Here is a 23,931-nt window from a genome sequence, read left to right as displayed (position 1 = left end):
AGGACCAATAACTTCACACATGACTCATGCTAAATAAATAGATTATCAAACAATATTAAATCAATATGTTTTGTAAAATAAACAGTTTGCTGTCTAAACCTATTAAATCATTTTTTCCTTAAAGTTAAAAGAACTCTGGCCTCATCGAAGTCAGTGGCAAAACATCTCTTAATTCCAATGGGCCAAGATTTCACTCAAAGTGGTAACTGAGATACGCTATATTCAGATTCATGTACATACAAAATATTTTCTGAATCAGAACATTTTTGATATTCCAGACAGATTTTATCAGATGGAAGTAACGAGCTGAGGTACATTAAACTGCATTGCCAGTCATCAGTGGAAGAGTACAATCTCATGGTAGAATCATAAAAATATTTTAATCTATATTCCTGTAAAAGTGTTCCATGTGCATATAATCTCATGTGCAATTGCTCTCTCGTATTTTTTCCTCTTTACATCTAAATCCATGTTTAACTTTTAATTTTCCTTTCAACAGGTAGAGAGAATTGTTGACAAGAGGAAAAACAAGAAGGGAAAAATAGAATATTTGGTGCGATGGAAAGGATATGAGAGCGAAGATGACACCTGGGAACCTGAACAGCACCTTGTAAATTGTGAGGAATATATACATGAATTTAATAGGCGTCACAATGAAAAGCAAAAAGAAAGCACATTAACCAGGACAAACAGGACCTCTCCAAATAATGCCAGAAAACAAATTTCTAGATCTACCAATAGCTCTTTTTCAAAGACGTCACCTAAATCTTTAGTGATTGGCAAAGACCAGGAGTCAAAAAATAATCAATTGTTTACTGCCACCCAGAAGTTCCGGAAAAACAATTCACCATCTCTTTCTGGCAGGAAAAATATGGACCTTGCAAAATCAGGTATCAAAATCCTTGTTCCCAAAAGTCCTATTAAAAGCAGGACAGCAGTTGATGACTTTCAAAATGAAAGCCCTGATAAATTGGACCACATAGAACAGGATCAAGAAGACTCTGTAGCACCAGAAGTGGCAGCAGAAAAACCAGTGGGAGCTTTATTAGGACCTGGTGCAGAGCGTGCTAGGATGGGGAGCAGGCCAAGAATACATCCATTAGTGCCACAGCTACCAGTGCCAGTTACAGCCACAATTGCATCAGCATTAACAATAAATGGAAAAGGTAAGTGTGTACGTTTTTATGTAGATTAGCGTTTTGGCTGGACTCTTTTGTTATTTGTCATATGCAAACAGTTACTTGTTCAGCTGACCTGTATGAGCAGTATATTGATTGATTGAGAGAATAACTGCTGTACTAAACCAAATCTGGAGAATTTCACAATTGCTTTATTTTAAAATAACTGTGACTGCAGAAGCCTTTGAGGGGTTTGCCAGCTTTTGCTTTCTTCACTGAATTCAATTGGAATTTGTGTTTTAAAAATCAACGTAAGATACATCTGTGTTTGACTTGACATTAGTGTACCATTCCCAAAGATTACATCATTGCTTTAAATTTCTCTAAATAGGTGAGTCTCAAATTTGTCATGAATGCTAGGAATATAAATGATGGAAATAGTCACGTAATTTTTAGTAGGGGTTCTTTACAGTGGTTCTCTCTCTTTTGGTTTACATATCTTTTGCCTAACTATTGCTTGGAATAAAGCCATCAGAATGGTATCGTTTAAATAATAATGTTCTTATGGTTGGTTTCTGTGCAAATTTGAGCCGAATGGGCAGATATATGCACTTTCTTTCTGAACTGCATTCTGTCTTGCATTCTGATTAAATTTATCAGTATTTGGCTGTATATTTCACTTTACATTGAAAGTTTATTTAGATTAAAGACCAAATTTACTAATATCTCAATGACCTGCTATGAATTTATTCAAGTGGTTTTACAAAACTTGAAATGCCATAAAAGGACAAACTGCTTTTTAATAATTGAAACCTGTTTAAAAACTTCATGTTCACCCCTTTGGTTTCCCAAATCTTATTCTTTCAAGGGGAAGAGTACACCAAATAACTGTAAACATATTTAGACTCTTCTGTACAATTGTAAATATTCTTCAAAGTGCACTTTTAGGGCTACATTTTCAAAAGTGTAAAATTGCATCTGCAAACGTGATGCAGAGGCCAAAATCTGCAGGTGTACTGTTGAGGCTGGAGGGATGACAAAAATGTTTTGGAAACTAAGAATTGGGCCTCGCAAACGTAGCCGCTACAGGCACAACAGATGGGCACAAAAGAGAGTGTTCTGAGGACTTCGGTTCTGCCTGTAGCTCACGCACATTGTTGATCCTATTCAGATTTTCTGAAAACCCAGGCACAATAGGAAAGCAGTGGGCAGTGAGGAACTCATTCTAGAAGCTGCAGTGTCAGGTCACAAACCAGTCCACTGTTCTTCAGATGAATTAGGGAATCATTTTAATGCACGCTTTGGTGGCAGGACTCTTTAACTCTTGCAGTGCGTGGGCTGAATGTGGAATGTGAACCTCAAAGGACGCAAACAGAAGCTGGAGATAAACATAAGAGGCTTCAACGTATGAAACTTACTGTCAATACGTCGCTGGTGTAGATGAGCTAGATGTGTGTTCACGTGCAATGGTTTTGTGATAACTGATATGGTGAGGAAGTATTGTATGGATGCCCACTGTGAACTGACAAATGTACTCTCTCTTCGGTGTAGTTGCCTCCTAGCATCCAGAGAAAGAACCAGAGGAAACAAGGAACCTTGTCAGGCAAATCACTGGCCACAAATGACAAAACCATTTCCAACATCCAGTCCCTCTAAACTAGTAGTATTGGCAATATAGGGGACAGTACAGTGCCTCCAGTGGAAGTGGAGAGAGGAGAACTGCATAGAGTCTCACAGGAATAGAAATGAAGGATGCTTCAATCATGTAGAGGATAAGTGTCAGGTCCACATACCTGTATATTTGCTAAGGTGTCACTGTTTCTCTCAACTGCTGTTATGCATTTCAGAGGATGTAGATACGCTGGCCAGGCAGTCAACATACTGTCATGTCAACCAGACATCTTCTCAGGAATGTCTTCAGAAGCCCACCTATTAACACTTAGGATTGTGGCACTGTGTGAATGTTCTGGCTCTCCTCTGTTTCTTCACAGGTGCAGATACAGTAGGACAAAAAGGAGTGGGGGGGGAAATGGAATGTAGTCAGGAGGACTAAACCATGCGATATTTTCAGAACAAACTTATTATTAGAGCTGGTTGGGAGTTTTTCAGCAAAGCACTTTTTGTTGGAAAATGCCAGATCGTTGAAACTGAAACTGTGGGAAATGGTCGATTTTTAACATATATCTGGTTTCAAAAAGTTTTTGGAAAAAAGTTTCAAATTTGTCAGAATGGGACATTTTGACATTTTTCAAAACAAAAGATTCAATTTTTTCAGTTCAAAACTACTTTTAGTTTTAAAATTTAAGCTAATTATAGTAAAACACTAAATCACTAGGCTGAAATAAAAATAAAATACTTCCAAATTATGGACACACAAGGTTTCGATTGACTTGTACCAAAATAATTTTCAGATTGTCAGTTAATGAAAATCTTCAAGATTTTGACCTTTTGAGATGGGAAAACCATTTACCACCCAGCTCTACTTACCTAATGTACACTGAGAGCACATACCTTGAAACAATGCATGTGCAAGGGAAACCCAGGGCCTAGATCGTTATTATTAATAATTTTATTTATTTGTATTACTGTAGCAGCTAGGATCACTAGTCATGGGTCAGGGCCCCATTGTGCTAGGTGCTGTACAAACACAGAAGAAAAGATGGTCCCTGCGCCAGAGAGCTTATAGTCAAAGAATATGGCAAGAGACAACAGATGGATACAGACAGATGGGGGAGTGTGAGAAAAGAATGAGACAATATTCGTCAGCATGATAGGCAGTGGTCTCAGAACATATGTTAATAAGTTTTGTGTAGACATCATGGACAAAGGAGAAAGGGATGTGAAGCAGGATAATGAGATACCTTTGTGGGTGTTTATGGGCAGTTCCTCCCAAGCATGAGGGATAGCATGTGAGAAAGCACATGTTTGAAAATGTAATAAGTGCCCAATGGAGGCTGGCATTGTGGGCCAATCCAAAGCAGGAGTCAACATCTCTGTAGCAAGTGAGAGATTATGGGTATGGTGGAGAAAGTCTGTAAAGGGCCTTGAAAGTGAAGACAAATAGCTCCTGTTTGATGCAATAAAGAAGAGAGAGCGGGTGGAGGAATGCAAAAAGGGGTGACGTGATCAAAATGACAAGCTAACAAAATGATCTTTGCAGCAATATTCATAACTTCAGATACAAAAACAATACATGCATTACCAAGAGGATAATCTTATTCAGTAAATCATAACTTTTCCATTGATTGTTTACATGATACACTTTGTACCAGATCTGTTGCAATTGACTAATGGTGGCAATATTAATGATATAACTGGTCATGTTTCAATCACACAGCCTCACACAAGTCCAGAGAAAAGAAAGTTGCAGTAATTGATACGTGAGATGGCGAGAACCTGGATAAGGTTTTAGCTCTGTGGATGGATAGGAAAGGCTGTGCCTTAGAGAGGTTATGCAGAAAGAATCTGCAGGATTTAGACATAGCCTGGATGTGAGAACCTAATGAGAGGTTTGAGTTAAAGATGATGCTTAGGTTAATGGCCTGCCTGACAGGCAGGATGGTGGTGGTGTCCACAGTGATCAAGAAAGGAGGTAGGGTGAAGATTAAGAGCTCTGTTTTAGCCACATTGCACGCTAGCTAATGGGTAGACATTCACAAGCAGATGTTAGAGGAACAGGCCAAGATTTTATTTTGGTCAGAAGGAAACAGGTCTCTAGTAGAGAAGTAGATCTGTGAGTCATCAGCATAGAGGTGGAAGCTGAATTTGTGTTTGTGGATGAGAGTACCCAAAGGTTAAATGTAAAACCAGAAGAGAGGGGGACGAAGGACAGAACCTTGTGGAACCTCCACAGAAAGCTAGAAGGGAGGATGAGGAGGAATCGCTGAAGGACATGCTGAAGAAGCAATTAGTGAGGTAGGAGGAGAGGACAGAGTAGCAGAAGCCAACAGAGGACAAGACTTAAGAAGAAAAACATGATCAAGTCTGTTAAAGACAGCCAATGGGGGTCAAGGAGAAGGAGGATGGAGTACTCATTCTGAATTTTGGTTAGGAAGAGGTCATTAAAGAGTTTGATGAGAGCAGTTTCAGTGGAGTTAAAAGAGCAAAAGTCAAATTGTAGAGGTTGTAGGATGGAATAGAAAGAAAGGAACTCTTTTTTCCCCCTCAGAATATAAACATGCTTGAGTCTCTTCCGTTTTTTTTTAAAGGCAACCCACACTTGACCTCGCTTCCATCTCCAACCCTCTTCCCCATCTCCCTTTCATCTCTAAGTTCATTGAACATGCTGTCTACAATTGCTGTCTGGAATCCCTCTCCTCCAATTCACTGAGGAGGTGGGATCCAGTTAAGTAGGAGAAATAGAGTTGTTTAGCCAGGAAAATGGCAGAACGGAAGGAAGAAAGAATGAATTTATAGTGGAGAAAATCAGGCTTGTGACGGCATTTCTGCAGAGATGCTCTGCAATGAGACAGCAGGAGCAGAGGAAGGAGATGTTGGGGGTTTCCTAGGGCTGGGGATTGGCAGGGAGGACCTTGTTGTAGGAAAGGGGCAAAAGGGTGAAGGAGTGTGAATCATGGGAGAGAATCAACATAAAAAAGATCCTTTGCCTTTGAAATTTAGTATGTTCTTTTTCAAAAGGATGATTTGTGGGTTTTGGGTGTTTGCCCCACCCCCAAATTTGAAGTGGATCTGTTCACAGGCATTTTCGTGATATGACACATATAACAACAAAAAAAGATCCTTTGCCTTTGAAATTTAGTATGTTCTTTTTCAAAAGGATGATTTGTGGGTTTTGGGTGTTTGCCCCACCCCCAAATTTGAAGTGGATCTGTTCACAGGCATTTTCGTGATATGACACATATAACAAAAGAAAAAAGAAAGTAAGTGGTGGTCTTTGCTTTTTAAAAATCTTCCAATGCTTTTTTGTTGGGTCATCTTTCACTGATACCTTGTCTTAGACTCTCTTTTCTAAGAGCCTGATGAAAGGTCCATACATAGACCTAGTTTGCAAAGCCTAAAGTGTTCAGTTTCAGAGTTAATTCCTTGGAGTTTAGAAATCTGCCTTTAAGTTCCAACACTAGATACATTTATCCAAATTTCCAACTCCTTTCTCCCCCTCTCCCCCCAAATAAAGTTAGACTTCAAACTGATGGATTTTGTGAAATTCGTTTGCCATTGAAGCCTATAATACTATATTAAAAGTTCTTCATCAGTCTCTACAGAACCTACAAACTCAGAGTTGGCAGGATACACAGGTTTTAGGTATTTCAAAGATCTGGCAGACTTTAGACAGTCAGAGGCCTCAATTCTGTACCATGCTTAGACTGCTAGCATTAACTCATAACTGCAATGTGGTTCTACACTGGGCACATCTGTCCTGAGAAGATCTTCCCTATGTAGGAGGAGTCTTTTTACAGAGTTGCCATAAATCTGCTTCCATGCCAGCCCTTGCTTTTGAAGATGACGTAGGGGTGTATGATCAAAGTGGCATAGGGGCTGATGACATTGGTATAGAAGACTGAATTGGGTGCAAAGCAGCTCCACAATTAAAGGAATATGAAGGATTTTTATCCCTTCCAAATGCTTTTTAAAAAATTGCTACTCTAACTCTGGATTTTTTTAAAAAAATCCATATAAATGCCTGAGCCTTTTTTCAATCCTGCTGAGCTCTTAGCCTCTGATATACTGTAGTAATGAATGCTAGAGACTAATTGGAAGCTGTATGGAAAAATATTTCCTTTTTGTGAGTTTTGAATTTGGCATCTTTCAATTTGTTTGAATACCTCTTGTCCTGTTTACCCTTATTCAAAATACAAGAAGTTTCTGATCTACTTTCTCTCTACCATTCATTATTTTATCTTCTTCTTCTATCTACCTTCTTATTTGTCTCATTTCTAAAATAATCCATTGCAATATTTTCAATTGCTCTTTTATGTAAAGTTTTTCCATACCCCAATAATTCCTATTGTGTCATCTCTGACCAATGGTTTGTGATAGATTCTCCAAATATGTTTTAATCTAGGAGTCAATTCAGAGATCTCACACACAGGACTAGTGTAGAGAGTGTTCAATTTCTGTATGCCATCTAATGCTGCTATAACCTTTTTGAGGTGGGGTAACCAATACTGAACACAGTGTTCCAAGTGAGGGCATACCATTGATTTATTGTCATATTTTCCATATCAATCTCCATCACAATCCATATGGAATCATAGAAATGTAGGACTGGAAGGCACCTCAGTCAGTTATCTTATACATCCCTTCATGCTGAGATAGAATTACATATACCTAGACTATCCCTAATAGGTATGTGTCTAACTTCTAAGTGGAGTAACAAGCTGAGTGGATGTGGGGGAAGCAGTAGACATGATCTATGTAGACCTTGTATTTTGTTTGCTTTTTTTTGACGGCTGTTGCATATTGAGTAGAAGTATTGATTGAATTGTCTAGTTGTTTTCCAGAATAGAGAGTTAATTTAGAATCTAAAAAGGTATATGAGTAATTCAAATTATTTCCTCCATTGTGCATTACTTTTTATTTAACATTCAATTTCATCTTCCATTATGTTGCTCACCCACCTAGCCCGGGTAAGTTCTTCTGAATTTTTTAACAGTATTCTCCAATCTTAAGTAACCTAAGTAAGGCTGACCTCAGTAGGCTGACCTTGCGGTAGGCTGACCTTGTCTTCACTATATTTTTGCTTCAGGATAGTTCACATAGCTACCCTGAAGTAAAAACCACACCTTTTTAGCAGTGAATACAAAACACGAATTGTAACATCTGGATTATAGCATATGCAACAGTTAAAAACTTTTTACAAATAAAATTAGAATTTGCAGAATGCAGCAACATTTGTGGAGAGCCTAAAATCACAGAACCTATATATGATCTTAGGTCAGTATGTATTGATTTTGCCACGCCTTTTGCTTTACTGAGTCATTGCCATCTCCCTCAAGTAAAATGCTCAGACAGCAACCCATTTCCTGTCAGGCTGCGCAGGAAGTATGGACATTACAGAGTAATAAAGAAGCAGGAAGTTTCATTAAGTTCTGCTAAAGAAAAATATCTCAGCAGCTATCTATAAAACATAAGTCAATTTAAAAGTGTTCTAAGCTATTATCATACCATTTGGTTTAAAACTACTTGCTTGTGGATGTTCTTCACAATTAGAATTTTTAGTTCTGTTTTAAAATAGCTGTATTCATTTTTATGAAGAAGGTGGGCAACTTTTCCTCAGCCTCTCTAAACTCAACTGAACAGATTTTCTTTACATCTTCCATTACTATTCACTATGGCTGGGACTACGCACAGATAAATTACCTGGGAAGATTGAATTTGCAGCCACTGCGAGTTGTCCTGAATAACTTTCTTCATATTTATTTGACTGAAAAAAAATCATCTTTTTTGATTGACAGTCCACTTTCCATGGCTTTGGGCATAGGTGTAACCTTCTAGGTACCTCATTCACATACAAGAATCAGGATGCAAATTTTTTAAAATTTAAAATTATCTCCCAAAGTTGCTTCTACAAAGTATGTTGTAATGTTATTTATGGTGAATCTGAATTCAGACATAGCCAAATACTCAGATTACTGGACAAGACAAACAGTCCCTAGCAAAGCAAGTAGGTGACAGAGAGATTTGCAGTGATGTTGATGCATTAACGCTTCCTGAGAGCTATTTTAATTTTTGCTTTCCAGAGGTTGTAACAGGAATTTGTCTACTATAAAAACAAATATCTTTGGAAAGAGTAAGCCATTCTATAGCCTGAAAGGAGCCAAAGTGGGTATTCCCCCATTTATAGCTAGAGCCCGCGTGGATACAAAATTTGTATCCACATTCGATCTGTGATCCACAAACGGTCCACGGAAAGCCACAAATTTTCAGGGCTCTACATATAAAATTTGGATCTGTATCCATCCAGAATCAGCAAACATGGTTCACGAATATAAAGTGGATAGCCGCAGATTTGCAGAGCTCTATGGATAGCTTCAACGTCTCCGACTCAAGGAATATTTCCAATACACCTCTGAACAACATACTAACCCACAGAGACCTTCCTACCAAGACTACAAAAAGGATTCTGGGTAGACTCCTCCTGAAGGTCGAAACAACAGACTGGACTTCTACATAGAGTGCTTCCGCCGACGTGCACAGGCTGAAATTGTGGCAAAGCAACATCACTTGCCCCATAACCTCAGTTGTGCAGAACACAATGCCATCCACAGCCTCAGAAACAACTCTGACATCATAATCAAAAAGGCTGACAAAGGAGGTGCTGTCATCATGAATAGGTCGGAATATGAACAAGAGGCTGCTAGGCAGCTCTCCAACACCACTTTGTACAAGCCATTACCCTCTGATCCCACTGAGAGTTACCAAAAGAAACTACAGCTTCTGCTCAAGAAACTCCCTGAAAAAGCACAAGAACAAATCCGCCCAGACACACCCCTGGAACCCCGACCAGGAATATTCTGTCTGCTACCCAAGATCCATAAACCTGGAAATCCTGGACGCCCCATCATCTCAGGCATTGGCACCCTGACAGCAGGATTCTCTGGCTGTGTATACTCCCTCCTCAGGCCCTACGCTCCCAGCTATCTTCGAGACACCACTGACTTCCTGAGGAAACTACAATCCATTGGTGATCTTCCTGAAAACACCATCCTGGCCACTACGGATGTAGAAGCCCTCTACACCAACATTCCACATAAAGATGGACTACAAGCCGTCAGGAACAGTATCCCTGATAATGTCACGGCAAACCTGGTGGCTGAACTTTGTGACTTTGTCCTCACCCATAACTATTTCACATTTGGGGACAATGTATACTTTCAAATCAGCAGCACTGCTATGGGTACCCGCATGGCCCCACAGTATGCCAACCTTTTTATGGCTGACTTAGAACAACGCTTCCTCAGCTGTCCTCCCCTAATGCCCCTACTTTACTTGCGCTACATTGATGACATCATCATCATCTGGACCCATGGAAAAGAAGCCCATGAATTCAACAGTTTCCATCCCACCATCAACCTCAGCCTGGACCAGTCCACACAAGAGATCCACTTCCTGGACACTACGGTGCTAATAAGCAATGGTCATATAAACACCACCCTATACCGGAAACCTACTGACTGCTATTCCTACCTATATGTCTCCAGCTTTCATCCAGACCACACCACACGATCCATTGTCTACAGCTAAGCTCTACGATACAACCGCATTTGCTGCAACCCCTGAGACAGAGACAAACACCTACAAGATCTCTATCAAGTATTCTTACAACTACAATACCCACCTGCTGAAGTGAAGAAACCGATTGACAGAGCCAGAAGAGTACCCAGAAGTCACCTACTACAGGACAGGCCCAACAAAGAAAATAACAGAATGCCACTAGCCATCACCTTCAGCCCCAAACTAAAACCTCTCCAACACATCATCAAGGATCTACAACCTATCTTGAAGGACGATCCATCACTCTCACAGATCTTGGGAGACAGGCCAGTCCTTGCTTACAGACAGCACCAATCTGAAGCAAATACTCACCAGCAACCACACACCACACAACAGAACCACTAACCCAGGAACCTATCCTTGCAACAAAGCCAGTTGCCAACTATGTCCACATATCTATTCAGGGGACATAATCATAGGACCTAATCACATCAGCCACGCTATCAGAGGCTCGTTCACCTGCACATCTACCAATGTGATATATGCCATCATGTGCCAGCAATGCCCCTCTGCCATGTACATTGGCCAAACTGGACAGTCTCTACATAAAAGAATAAATGGATGCAAATCAGACGTCAAGAATTATAACATTCAAAACCAGTCGGAGAACACTTCAATCTCTTTGGTCACTCGATTACAGATCTAAAAGTGGCAATACTTCAACAAAAAACCTTCAAAAACAGACTCCAACGAGAGACTGCTGAATTGGAATTAATTCGCAAACTGGGTACAATTAAGTTAGGCTTGAATAGAGACTGGGAGTGGATGTGTCATTACACAAAGTAAAACTATTTCCCCATGTTTATTCCCCCCCCTCCACTCCCCACTGTTCCTCAGATGTTCTTGTCAACTGCTGGAAATGGCCCACCTTGATTATCACTACAAAGAGGTTTCTCCCCTCCCTCTTCCCCCCCCCTCGCTCTCCTGCTGGTAATAGCTCACCTTAAGTGATCACTCTCTTGTTACAGTGTGTATGGTAACACCCATTGTTTCATGTTCTCTATGTATATAAATCTCCCCACTGTATTTTCCACTGAATGCATCTGATGAAGTGAGCTGTAGCTCACGAAAGCTTATGCTCAAATAAATTTGTTAGTCTCTAAAGTGCCACAAGTACTCCTTTTCTTTTTGCGAATACAGACTAACACGACTGCTACTCTGAAATCTGATTCCCCCACATTGTTTCCCCAAGGAGCCTTATCTTTGGCATTGTTTCATTTTCTATCGGTTTCTCCCTTTACAAACTCCTTTGGTTTACCTGGGCATTGAGGCAGGTTAATATAAACTGATAACCTGGTGGACATATAATAGTTATTTAAAATTAAAAAAAGCTACACAACTCCCATATTCTCCGCCTCCTATATTAGAAGAACTATAATACATGAACATTTTTATTCCAAGTTTTCCAATTAGTGACACTGCCCCTTGGAATATATAGAACTCTCAGTAATCCAATCAGTGAAAAGGTCTGTAAGTCAACTTTTCCTCCTTCATCACAATAAAACTGCTTAATTAATCTGGTAATTTGATTAATACTGTCACTTAACTGTGCCTGACTAATGTGAATGGGCTCTAAGGTACCAGTAAATTGCAAGCACAACAACATTGTTATATCAATTGTAGAGTTTTATAACAACTTCTGTTTTTTGCAGAACCTAAGCTTTAATTAAAACAAATGCACAATAAGAAATAAACTTACAGACCTCCCTAACTCTTCCTCCCACACTGCAGAAAGCCTTCAAACAATCGAAGTTAGCTATTCAAAAGATTGGAGTATAATTCAATAATATCTGAAAATATCTGGGAATACCTCTGAAGTGAGGGACAAGCAAAAGTACATAGTGGCCTGGTTACTAATAGAGAAAAGGGTGTGAAAAGCATAACAGCTGTTAGACAAAAGGAATTCAATACGCTATAAAGCTAGTAACCTGTTGTCAAGGTTCCTCCCCCACTCTGAACTCTAGGGTACAGATGTGGGGACCTGCATGAAAACCTCCTAAGCTTACTTTTACCAGCTTAGGTCAAAACTTCCCCAAGGTACAAATTAATTTTATCCTTTGTCCTTGGAATATCCACTGCCACCACCAAACTCTAACTGGGTTTACTGGAAAACGTAGTTTGGACATGTCTTTCCCCCCAAAATCCTCCCAACCCTTGCACCCCACTTCCTGGGAAAGGTTTGGTAAAAATTCTCACCAATTTGCATAGGTGACCACAGACCCAAACTCTTGGATCTGAGAACAATGAAAAAGCATTCAGTTTTCTTACAAGAAGACTTTTAATAGAAATAGAAGTAAATAGAAGTAAAGGAATCACCTTTGTAAAATCAGGATGGTAGATACCTTACAGGGTAATTAGATTCAAAATATTGAGAATCCCTCTAGGCAAAACCTTAAGTTACAAAAAAGACACACAGACAGAAATAGGAACTGTGCTGAATAGAATGACTTTCTCAGCCATTTAAAGAAATCATAATCTAACACATACCTAGCTAGATTACTTACTAAAAGTTCTAAGATTCCATTCCTGTTCTATCCCTAGCAAAAGCAGCATACCGACAGACACAGACCCTTTGTTTCTCTCCCTCCTCCCAGCTTTTGAAAGTACCTTGTCTCCTCATTGGTCATTTTGGTCAGGTGCCAGCGAGGTTACCTTTAGCTTCTTAACCCTTTACAGGTGAGAGGAGTTTTCCTCTGGCCAGGAGGGATTTTAAAGGGGTTTACCCTTCCCTTTATATTTATGACACCTGTAAAATGATACCGTTAATAATTATAATATCTCATATTGAAAGAAAATGGTAACTACTATAGATACTCGTTAAATACTTAACCATCATTGATATACGGATGAAGACACTAAAATTCTGCTTGAAAGGGAGAAAGAAGAAATGAGAACTGCAATTAAAACTATTCAAGTAAAACATGAAGTCTAGATGGCCTACCGATAAAGTTTTATGAAGTATACATAAACATATTAGCCTATATTTCTCTTAAGTTTACAAAAAGACTTGAAAAGATTAAACACTCGAACATTCAGAAAAACTTTAATAATATTATTAAATTATTAAAACAGGTGGAAAACTTCTATGTATTGTTAAACAGACCCAAATACTTGCTAAATGTAGACACTAAAATATTAGCCAAAATTAGTGCAGCAAGGCCTCTAAAGACAAAGCCAGTACATTCACACCAAGCTTATTTTACACAGGCCATTCCAAAATACATCATTTGTGAAGAATTTATGATGATATAACTGAAAATCTAGGCAAAATGGTGTCTCATACTATTGTCAGATTAGACACAGAAAAAACATTTGACTTGGAGTCATGGAGTTTTCTCTTTAAAGTATCAAAACATGTGGGCCTATTTTCAAGTCCAGGAAGTCTAAAGCTAACTTCCTAAATTCATATTTCGGCATGCAAATAAGGGATATGACTTTCATAAATCCTGGACACCCAACAGTTCCCACTGAAGCCTTTTTCTAAAAAGGGAATATATATATATTTTTTAAATGGTCCTAAAGACGTATCTGTCTATCTAGTGTTTTATACTCATAAGTATTTGAGAATAGTGTAAATAAATTAAGCACTTAAAATATAATAATCAAAAACAGAGTTCTGAATAAATGACAAAGGATAGCAATAATTAAAATGTGAAAGCTTTCCAAATTATTAATTTGCTACAGAATATGCCCTGTCAAGTATTAGGAAAATATTTTAAGCAAAATAAATGAACTATTTAAACTTATGTGAAAAGGGAAAACCTCCATATAAAACTATTCAGGTTAATATTTACATTTACATATGTAGGCATAGGGATTTCTAGTTTTATTTTACTGGGCCTCTGATTTACAGTACATTATAATGTGGTATTCTCCCCCTCAGGTGTACATTGAACACACATTGCTCTCAAATTATTTATATAATAACTATAACCTATCTAGAAAGTAATATTGATCTCAGTTGAATCAGGATTTCATCACCATATTTAAAATATTCAAAATGTTAGTGAAGCCAAAAAGAGAGACGGGGTGGGTGAGATAATATCTTGTAAATTGTTTCTCTCACCAACAGAAGTTGGTCCAATAAAAGATATTATCTTACTCACCTTGTCTCTCTAATATTCCGGGACCAACATAGCTACAACAATACCGCATCATGAAGCCAAAAAACAAACAGGTACAAATCATAGGCTATGAAATAGGCTCACTGGTATGATGTGTTCCTACGTGATAATGCAATACAAAATACTAGATTTGGCATAGATTATTAAAATAGAATTAGCAAAAATTAAGAAGAAAACCTCTAAGACTCATATCATGTGCCATATAAAGGCAAATACATTCTGCCACTTGATATGAGGATGCATGTATATCCAGAAGTTCTGGATACAGTTCTTAAGTGTACTAACAGATGTAATGGTAATTGAAATGCCAGCTACACATACAAAACTATGTATGCTGAATAAAAGGAAGGAGAAATTATGGACCTGGTTCAGGTAATATTTTAAGCATGTATTTCACCCTAAATTTTTAGATTTGATTTATATATATTTATTTTAAAATGAGATGATTATGCCATTGAAAAAAATTCTGCACTTGATGAAATATGTACTTTGCATAATTATTATGCTATTAAACAACTTCTATGTTATGTGTACAGTAACTCCTCACTTAACATCCTCCTGCTTAACATTGTTTCAATGGTACTTCCCTGCTCCATTAAGGAACAGGCCTGTTTAAAGTTATGCAATGCTTCCTTATAACGTTGTTCCTTCTCTGTCCACTGCTTGTAGGATTCTGTGGAAGAGCAACGACTTTACAAGGGAGAATTGCACAACTTCCTCTTCTCCTCCTCCTTCCCCCCCCCAGCACTTCCCCTGCTGCCAAACAGCTGTTTGGTGGTGCTTAGGACTTTCTGGGATGGGTGGGGGAGGAGTGGGGATGCAGCACGCTCGGAGAAGGAGGCGGCGAGGCACTTGCTGGGGGAACTTCGCTGCTGGTGGGTGCAGAGCACTTGTTAATTTTTCACTGTCAATTGGGACTGAACTGTGCCAGCGTTCAGGAGGCTGGAGGGGAGCGGGGAAGAGCTTCACAAACATCATTGTTGAGTATAGTATTAAATTGTTTGTTTAAAACTGTTTAAAACTTACACTGTTTATGTATATTATGCCTTTTGTGTGGCAAAAAACATTTCCTTGGAACCTTACCCCTCCCCCCCATTTACATTAAATCTGTAAATTTAAATTGAATTCGTTTAACATTGTTTCGCTTAAAGTTGCATTTTTCAGGAACATAACTACAATGTTAAGTGAGGAGTTACTGTAAAGTATTTTGTAAACATCTAATAAACCATGGACCTTTTCTTTAATGATTCAGGTGTCAGCTACTAACCACCTAATTAAATTTAATCTTATTCAATCAGAAGGTTACGTTTCAATCAGCACAATACTAATGAAGTACAAAAAGAGAACAGACACCCTTTAAGTAAGATTCTGTTGTGTCAGGGAAGTAGGGTGGTTCTTAGTATAACTGATATAACTATAGGTTTCAGAGTAGCAGCCGTGTTAGTCTGTATCCGCAAAAAGAAAAGGAGTACTTGTGGCACCTTAGAGACTAACCAATTTATTTGAGCATAAGCTTTCATGAGCTACAGCTCACTTCATCGGATGCATGCAGTGGAAAATACAGTGGGGAGATTTATATACACAGAGAACATGAAACAATGGGTGTTACCGTACACACTGTAACTGTTTTTCATGTTCTCTGTGTATATAAATCTCCCCACTGTATTTTCCACTGAATGTATCCAATGAAGTGAGCTGTAGCTCACGAAAGCTTATGCTCAAATAAATTGGTTAGTCTCTAAGGTGCCACAAGTCCTCCTTTTTTTTTTTTTCCTTCTTTTTGGTATAACTATAACTCGGGGGTGTAGAAAATCTGATCTAACCCTCAGTGTAAAGAGCGCTATGTGGACGGGAGGCCTTCTCCAGTCGACATAGCTACTAGTTCTTAGGAAGGTGGATTACCTATGCCGACGGGAGAAGTTCTCCTATCAGGGTATGTAGCATCTTCGCTAAGAATTACAGTGGTGCCGCTGCACTGCTGTAAGTGTCAACAAGCCCTTATTTTCTTCATTTGTAAAATAAGGACATTACTTTATTTGGAACGTTGTATAGATATTGAAATGGTTTTCATCTTCAAAGTGACTTGCAGAGTATTAAAGTGAATTTTAGGTTATTCTCTTCTGTGAAAAGTCAGAGGAAAAACTTTTGAGTGGGGTGTGGGGGGAGAAGAAACATGAAAATTCACTAGTATGCCATCATCCAGTATCCTCCAAACTCCTGACTTATTTGAGTAATTGTGCTGAGGAGGAGGTGGGGAAATGTGCTTATTGTTCTTCCTTTCCTTTCTCCAGTCGTGACTTTCTCTTCACCAATTTAACTGCAAGCTCCCCAGCTGGCCATCGGTAGTGGTTGCCTCTCATCCTTGTCAGGGACCAATTGAGAGGGTGAAGCTGGGAAATGGCTGCCTGCAGCTTGCAATCAACAGCCAGTGGGAGACTTTGGAGTAATCAGAAGTGTCGGACTGGAAGGGACCTCAATAGGTCATCTAAGCAAGACCCTGCTCTGAGGCAGGACTAAGTATTATTCTAGACCATCCCTGACGGGTGTTTGTCCAACCTTTTCTTAAAAACCTCCAATGACAGAGATTCCACAACCTCCCTAAGGTAATTTGTTCCAGTACCCTTATAGGTAGGAAGGGTTTTTTTTCCTAATGTCTAACCTAAACCTCCCTTACTGAAATGTAAGCCTATTACTTCATGTCCTGTCTTTAGTGGATAAGGAGAAGAATTTTTCACCCTCTTCATTATAACAACCAGTTACGTACTTGAAGACTGTTATCATGTCCCCCATCGGTGTTCTCTTCTCCAGATTAAAACCCATTTTTTTCAGTTTCCTTGGATATAATGTTTTCTTGGACTTTAATAATTTTTGTTGCTCTCCTCTGGACTTTCTCTAATTTATCCTAATCTTCTCAGAACTTAACCCAGTACTCCAGTTGAGGCCTTATTGGTGCTGAGTAGAGTGGGAGAATTACTTTTCGTGTCTTGCTTGCAATACTCCTGCAAATTCATTCCACAATGATGTTCACTTTTTTACAATAGTATTACCTTATTGACTCATATTTAGTTTGTGATCCACTGTAACCCCCAAATCCTTTTCTGGCATACTCCTTCATAGGAAGTCATTTCCCATTTTGTATGTGTACAATTGATGATTCTGTCCAAAGTGTAGTACTTTGCATTTGTCCTTATTGATTTTCATCCTATTTATTTTAGACCATTTCTCCAGTTTAAGAACCGTTTGAATTCTAATCCTGTTCAACAAAGCTCTTGCAACCCCTCCCATCTTGGTATCATTCACAAACTTTATAAGTGTACTCTCTCTGACGTTATCCAGATTGTTTATGAAGATACTGAATAAAACCAGACCCAGGACAATCCCTGCAGGACCCCGCTCAATATCCCTTCCACCTTGACTGTAAATTATCAATAACTACTCTGAGTATGGATTTCCAACCTGTTATATACCCACCTTATTGTAGGTTCATCTAGGCTATATTTCCCTACTTTGGTTATGAGAAGGTCATGTGAGACAGTATCAAAAGCCTTACTAAAGTCAAGATATAGCTCATCTACTTCTTCCCCACATCCAGAAGGCATGAGATCTCCAGCATATGTATCCCACCAAAGTGAATACATATAACATATTTAGCATGTAACAACACACTTTTTCTCTCCACACATTACAAATAGATGAACTAGAAAACAGGATGAGTTACTTACTCCTTTAGTTTGATATGGAGGTTTGTAACAGACCTTCACCAGAACCCCCCTTGTGTTTTGCTAGCCAGCACATTGATCCACGTGTATTAAAGATTCTGCAGTTCTGAGTTAACTCTAAGTGGATAATGATGTCTAAAGCTATGTCTGCACCACAGCAGCGCAGCTGCAGCGCTGTAGTGCTTCTTGTGAAGACACTCTAAGCCGATGGGGAGAGCTGTACCATCGGCTTAACTCTTGCCTCCCTGAGAGGCAGTAGCTATGATGGTGGGAGAAGCTCTCCTGCTGACATACCGCTGTCCACACTGGTGCGTACATCGGTATAACTTATGTCGCTCTGGGGTGTGGATTATTCACACTCCTGAGCTACGTAAGTTATACCGAAGTAATTAATAGTGTAGATGTAGTCATAGTCACTTAGGCACACTTGAAAATTTTACTACAAATCCTCAATCCTTATTCCGGCAAAACTCCTAATGGCACAGGTGTGAGTTTTGTCTGTAAGGAGTGCAGGATTCACATTATAATTACTTTCTTTTTCTCTTTATACGTTTATTTAGAAAATGAGGAGGGAGGAGGAGTAGGTTGGTTTTGTGGATTGATTGAGGTCATTGAAATGATGGATGTTGAAATTTCTTATAGCACAAGTGTGAATTTTGTTGATTTAATCATTCATCACCATCATAGAAACTGAGGATTCTTTGTACAAGTCTCCTTGTGGCTGCAGATGTGTTATATCACATGATTTGTGATTACAACTTTTTGACCATCTTTAATTGTGTAGTGTATCACAAACAGAAATTATTTGAATTAACACTGAATTAACTTAGCATGCCTTCATATAAAAATATAAACAGGAGATTCTTAAATTATTTGTAAATATTAGAACTATGCACATTCTTCAAGCTGAAATGGTAAAAATACTTGGTATATGTGGGAGTTCCTTACAATTTTAATGATGTGTTGTATGTGGGTAAAATGGGAGGATGACTCACTTGCAGTGCACTGCATTATACTTTTGTGTGATAAATGAATCTCTTTGTGTCAACAAAGGTGGATATATGTGACTTTTAAAAAAAAATTAAAAATAGACTGCTTCCTGCTGGATTTAATAGATGTTACACTATCTCATGGAAGTGGTAAAGATTGTTGAACAGGGTCAGGAGCGTTTGACGTCCTGAAACAATTTGATTTCCTTTTGAAATTAAATGTTTTCCCTGTGTGTAGTAATAGCATTTTCTTCAGGAAGACCGTCATGGCATGTTTGTATCCATTTTCTATACTTGGCAATACCCACAGGTTAAAATGACGTTAGTTCTAATGGGAATACTATGAAAACAAGGTGAAAGTTATCAACATTCATGTTCATGCAGCAAAGTAATTTGCACAGTATTATTCCTAACGTACAGGGATAGGTTATTTTTTGTTTTTTCCTCTCTTCTGTTGCACTGGTGCAAGTGTAAAAAGTTGCACCTGATGAGAAACACAACTTTGACTAGCCTTAGGTCGTGAAATTCCCAGCCATGAAATACTTTTCATGGACCATGAAAATCTGGTTTCCCCTTGTGAAATCTGGTCTTTTGTGTGCTCTTACCCTATACTATACAGATTTCACAGGGGAGACCAGCATTTCTTCAAAAGGGAGTTATGGGGTGGTGGGGGGAGGTCACAGTATTGCCACCCTTGCTTCTGCACTGCCTTCAGATCTGGGTGGCTGGAGAGTGGTGGCTGTTAGCTGGACACCCAGCTCTGAAGGCAGTGCCCTGCCAGCAGCAGTGCAGAAGTAAGGGTGGCAACACCATACCATACCACGCTTACTTCTACACTGCTGCCTTCAGAGCTGGGTGGCCAGAATGGCAGCTGCTGACTGAGGGCCCAGCTCTGCAGGCAGCAGCGCAGAAGTCAGGGTGGCCATACCATGCTAGGCCATCCTTAATTCTGTGCTGCTGCTGGCAGTGGCTCTGCCTTTAGAGCTGGCCTATCGGCCAGCAGCCACTGCTGTCCAGCTGCCCAGCTCTGAAGGCAGCGCTGCTGCCAGCAGCAGTGCAGAAGTAAGGGTAGCAGTACCACAACCCCTCCTCCCCCAACCTTGTGACCCTTCCCCTCCCCCCCCAGCTCCTTTATGGGTCAGGACCCCTAAAATTACAGCACTGTGACATTTCCAATTTAAATAGCAAATTTCATTATTTCAGCTGTTTTTTAAATCATATGACCATGAAATTGACCAAAATGGACCGTGAATTTGGTGGGGCCCTAGTCATGAGATTTTCCCATCAAATGTGTCTTTTTAAAGCTGAAACCGTGCTTTTTAAAATTTTAGTACTTTTTTCTTTAACATCTTCTGTAGCTTTCAAGATGCTTGGGTATGATTCCTCTTTGCCAGCACACAGTAACAGTACATTGATACTTCTGTTGATGTCATTTCCTACAGTGGCTTACCTTCTCCGTTAGCTGTTTCTTTCTTCAGGATATGGAGCATTAGAACCCTTTTCATCTGAGGAAAAGGGAACAGAATGGAGGAGAAAATGGAGTAGGCCTCAGAGGATATCCAGGCAAACCCTTGTGTGCAGTTAACTTCACATCATCACATGAGGAACCTACAGGCTGCGGGCTGTTTCTCCCATGCATAAAAGGAAGAATGGAGTAGTCCTAGAAGTGCAAGAAGAGTAGACCTGAGAAGTTTTGATGGTATAAATCATGGATTTGTACAGTTGCCTTTGAAGCATCATGTGAGGCATCAGCAGTTTATCGGCCTTCAGTCCCACATGCATTGAGCCAGGACTGTAGCTTGAATAATTCCTGCGGGGGCTTCAGAACCAGGATGTGCCCAGGCTACTAGGCTTTTATATACAAAGCAGGCCTCTACACTGGGTTCCTCCTTAGCCCATGCCACTCTTCATGGAAGTAGAGATCTGGAACAGTAAGGCTTTGAGAATCTCCTCCTGAGAAAATGAAATAGGACTCAGAGGATTATAAGCAGACCTGCAAAGTAACCTGGAACAAATGGAGTGAGAGCCAAGGTCCTGGGAGAAAAGGGAAAATTCTCTCTCTAAATAGGGCTTGTGTTGCCTTCACTATGGACTGATAGAAAGCAGCGGGAGACTACAGGCACGTCTGCCTCTGGCATTCTGGCTGCTCCAAGATCGCCTTCCCCATCTAAGGTCTTTCTTCCCCATGTCTGAGCATCTCTCACAAGAGCATTGTCTCCAGTGTCCAAGTGGTAGAGAATAGTGAAGTCACAGAGAGTTGATTTCTTCATTGACAAAGAATTTTATTAGAATGAAGGAAAAAGTGACATCTCTGAAATATCTCTGTCTCACCCAGAGCCAGCACTAGACATAAGCAGAGTAAGTAATTACTTAGGGCCCTGAGCAGCTCAAGGGGGCCCCCTATTCACTTCTTATTACAAGAACTTTTAGCCTGTTTTAGTATTGGAGGGAGCAGGGGGACATTCTTCTCCCAATAGGCTAGCACCACACTGATGCTCTCCGCTCATTGTACAGCTTTTTCCTAGAATGTTTCCCAGCCCCTCCTGCCTCGCTTCCTGGTACAGAATTAAAGAAATGATACCCAATCCTAACATCTCTGTTCTATGCCCCCCGTATACCTTCTTTTTTCCTGTGTAAGCAAGCAGAGTCACGTTGAAAGATTTATCTCTAAGCTAGACAGCATTGTTCTGACCTATAAACCTACAAATAGCTATGCTGGGGTTACTCCAATGTGAAAATTGCACTATAGATCAGATGAGCTAATATAGGGTGTGTCTACCATTCAAGGTGTAGATGTTCTCATTGAACCTCCATGCTAAAAATAGTCTGGCTGTGGCAGAGTGAGCAGTGGCATGAGCTAGCCACCCCAAGTATGTACCCATCTGAGACTTTAGGCACACTCTTAGGGCAGTTAGCCCATCCCTTCACTCCATGTGCTGCAGCTACAGTCTGTTTTTAGCATGCTAGCTTGATGCGAGCTAGCATGAGTATGCTTCCTTGAGCTGGGAGTCACATCCTCAGCTCAAAGTGTAGACATACCCATAGGTTCTTTTAGTTGTAGAATTTTCTGAGCAATCTGTACTGTTCTCTTTCATGGCTGACACTCTCACCACAGAATTACACATCGAGTTTCGTATTAGCCATTTTATTGTTCAGATGGAAAGCAGTCACCAGATTTTTTTTTCCAGCATTGGAAATAATCCAGCTGTTGTGCTAAGCTCTTGGGTTCGGGTTTAGCTGATGGTATGGAGGCTTGTGTGCTGAACAACTAGGGCAATGTCATCCACATACATGAATTTCCTCAACTCTGTCTCTGGTATATCCATGGTGTATAGATTAAAAAGTATTGGGGCCAGGACAAAGCCCTGAGGTGTCCCTGAGTTAAGAGTTCTTTGTCTACTGATCTGGCCATTAAGGTGTACCTTAAAGTGGTGGTCCCCAGGCAACGCTGCTAAGAGACGGATCATTCACAGCAGTGAATGACGCAGGAGATCTTGAGGAGGAGGCCTGTCTCCAGGCAATGCATATGCCGAGGACAAATCAACAAAGGGCAATCCCTGTCTTCAATTTACGTTAGAATCCTGCCTCAGTGTAGCCAGTGAGTGAAGCTACTTGGTCACAGCAGTTCCTCTTTGGGCAAAGTCCTGCCTGCTCCACTGGGAGGATGTCTTTGATAATGTCAGACAGATGACGGAGCAGTGCCCATTCCATCCATGAGCTTTCTGGTGGTTGAGAGGAGAGAGATGGGGCGATAACTGGTTGCAGTTTCCCAGGCTACAGTAAGACAACCACTGTTGCTTGTCACCAGCTTGTTGGCACTTGTCTGATTCTGTGCATGGCTGTAAAAAGCTCCCCCAGCCATTCCTATCCCCATCTCCCCAGGTTCTTGAGAAACTCTGGAGGAATTACATCAACCCCTGCAGCTTTCCGGCTTTTGGTTTCCAAAAACGCAATTTTGATCTCCTCTACAGAGTACAGAGAGGAGAGTGGAGAGTCCTCCAGGCATTGGGTGAAGATTTTTGTGGAATTCCCACTGGACCTCCTGGCGTGTAATCTTGTTGGCATCTTGCTATTAGAAAGAAGATGAGAGGCGACAGCATTTTGTGGTCACCTTTGCCAGGACTCGCATTACTGGCTGGGATCCTCCAAGTTGCCACAAAAGAGCTCATGCCTTGCAGCTCGAATGGGTGAAATTAAGGCTTTCAACAATCTCTTTTCAATTGCGCCAAATTCAAGGATTCTAGCAGCACAGTGGCTTTATCTGGGTTGCCACTTCTTTCATCTTCCCTCAGGAGATGAAAGCCTTGTGGTGACTGCGTAGGATGTACTACTTAACGGTCGATTTTAGGATTTTTCTAAAATGGCGAAAGTTTCTAGGTATCTGTTCGAGCTGTGGGATCCAGTGTTCTGTTTCTGAAGGTCAGTCAGCCTTGCGGAAATTCCAAAGTGGCTTTGGCACCAACTGCAGAAGAGGCATTTCCAGGCCAATCTGGAGGATAATTGGGCCACGTTGGCTATGCAGGAATTGACTCAAGATGGTTCTTGTTGTGGCCAGTGGGATACCTGTTCTGTTACGGGTCACAAAACACAGGCCAGGGTTGTGATCCATTGTCCACCTTGGAGACTGAAAAGATCTGCATTGCTTTGCATCATAGAGCTGATGGAGATCTTTAAGGAAGTTCCATTCTGTGATCTGTTCCCCAGCTGTGTCTTTTGAGCAGTATCCCCAGTCTTCATGATGGCTGTT

The 23,931-nt window shown here is 40.1% G+C and overlaps 1 protein-coding gene across 1 annotated transcript in view; it reads left to right on the top strand.

Annotated features, from left to right (window-relative positions):
- Positions 1 to 23,931, top strand: part of CDYL (chromodomain Y like) — a 189,472-nt gene that overhangs the window by 91,746 nt on the left and 73,795 nt on the right. The window contains exon 2 of the mRNA XM_084620803.1: positions 500 to 1,166. Coding sequence (XP_084476929.1) covers positions 500 to 1,166 — 667 coding nt within the window. The remainder of the gene's footprint in view (positions 1 to 499; positions 1,167 to 23,931) is intronic.

Source organism: Lepidochelys olivacea (assembly GCF_965140295.1).
Source record: "Lepidochelys olivacea isolate rLepOli2 genome assembly, chromosome: 2".
Lineage (NCBI taxonomy): Eukaryota > Metazoa > Chordata > Testudines > Cheloniidae > Lepidochelys > Lepidochelys olivacea.
Note: the sequence above shows the minus strand (reverse complement) of the source record. Positions and strands in the feature narration are given on the sequence as shown.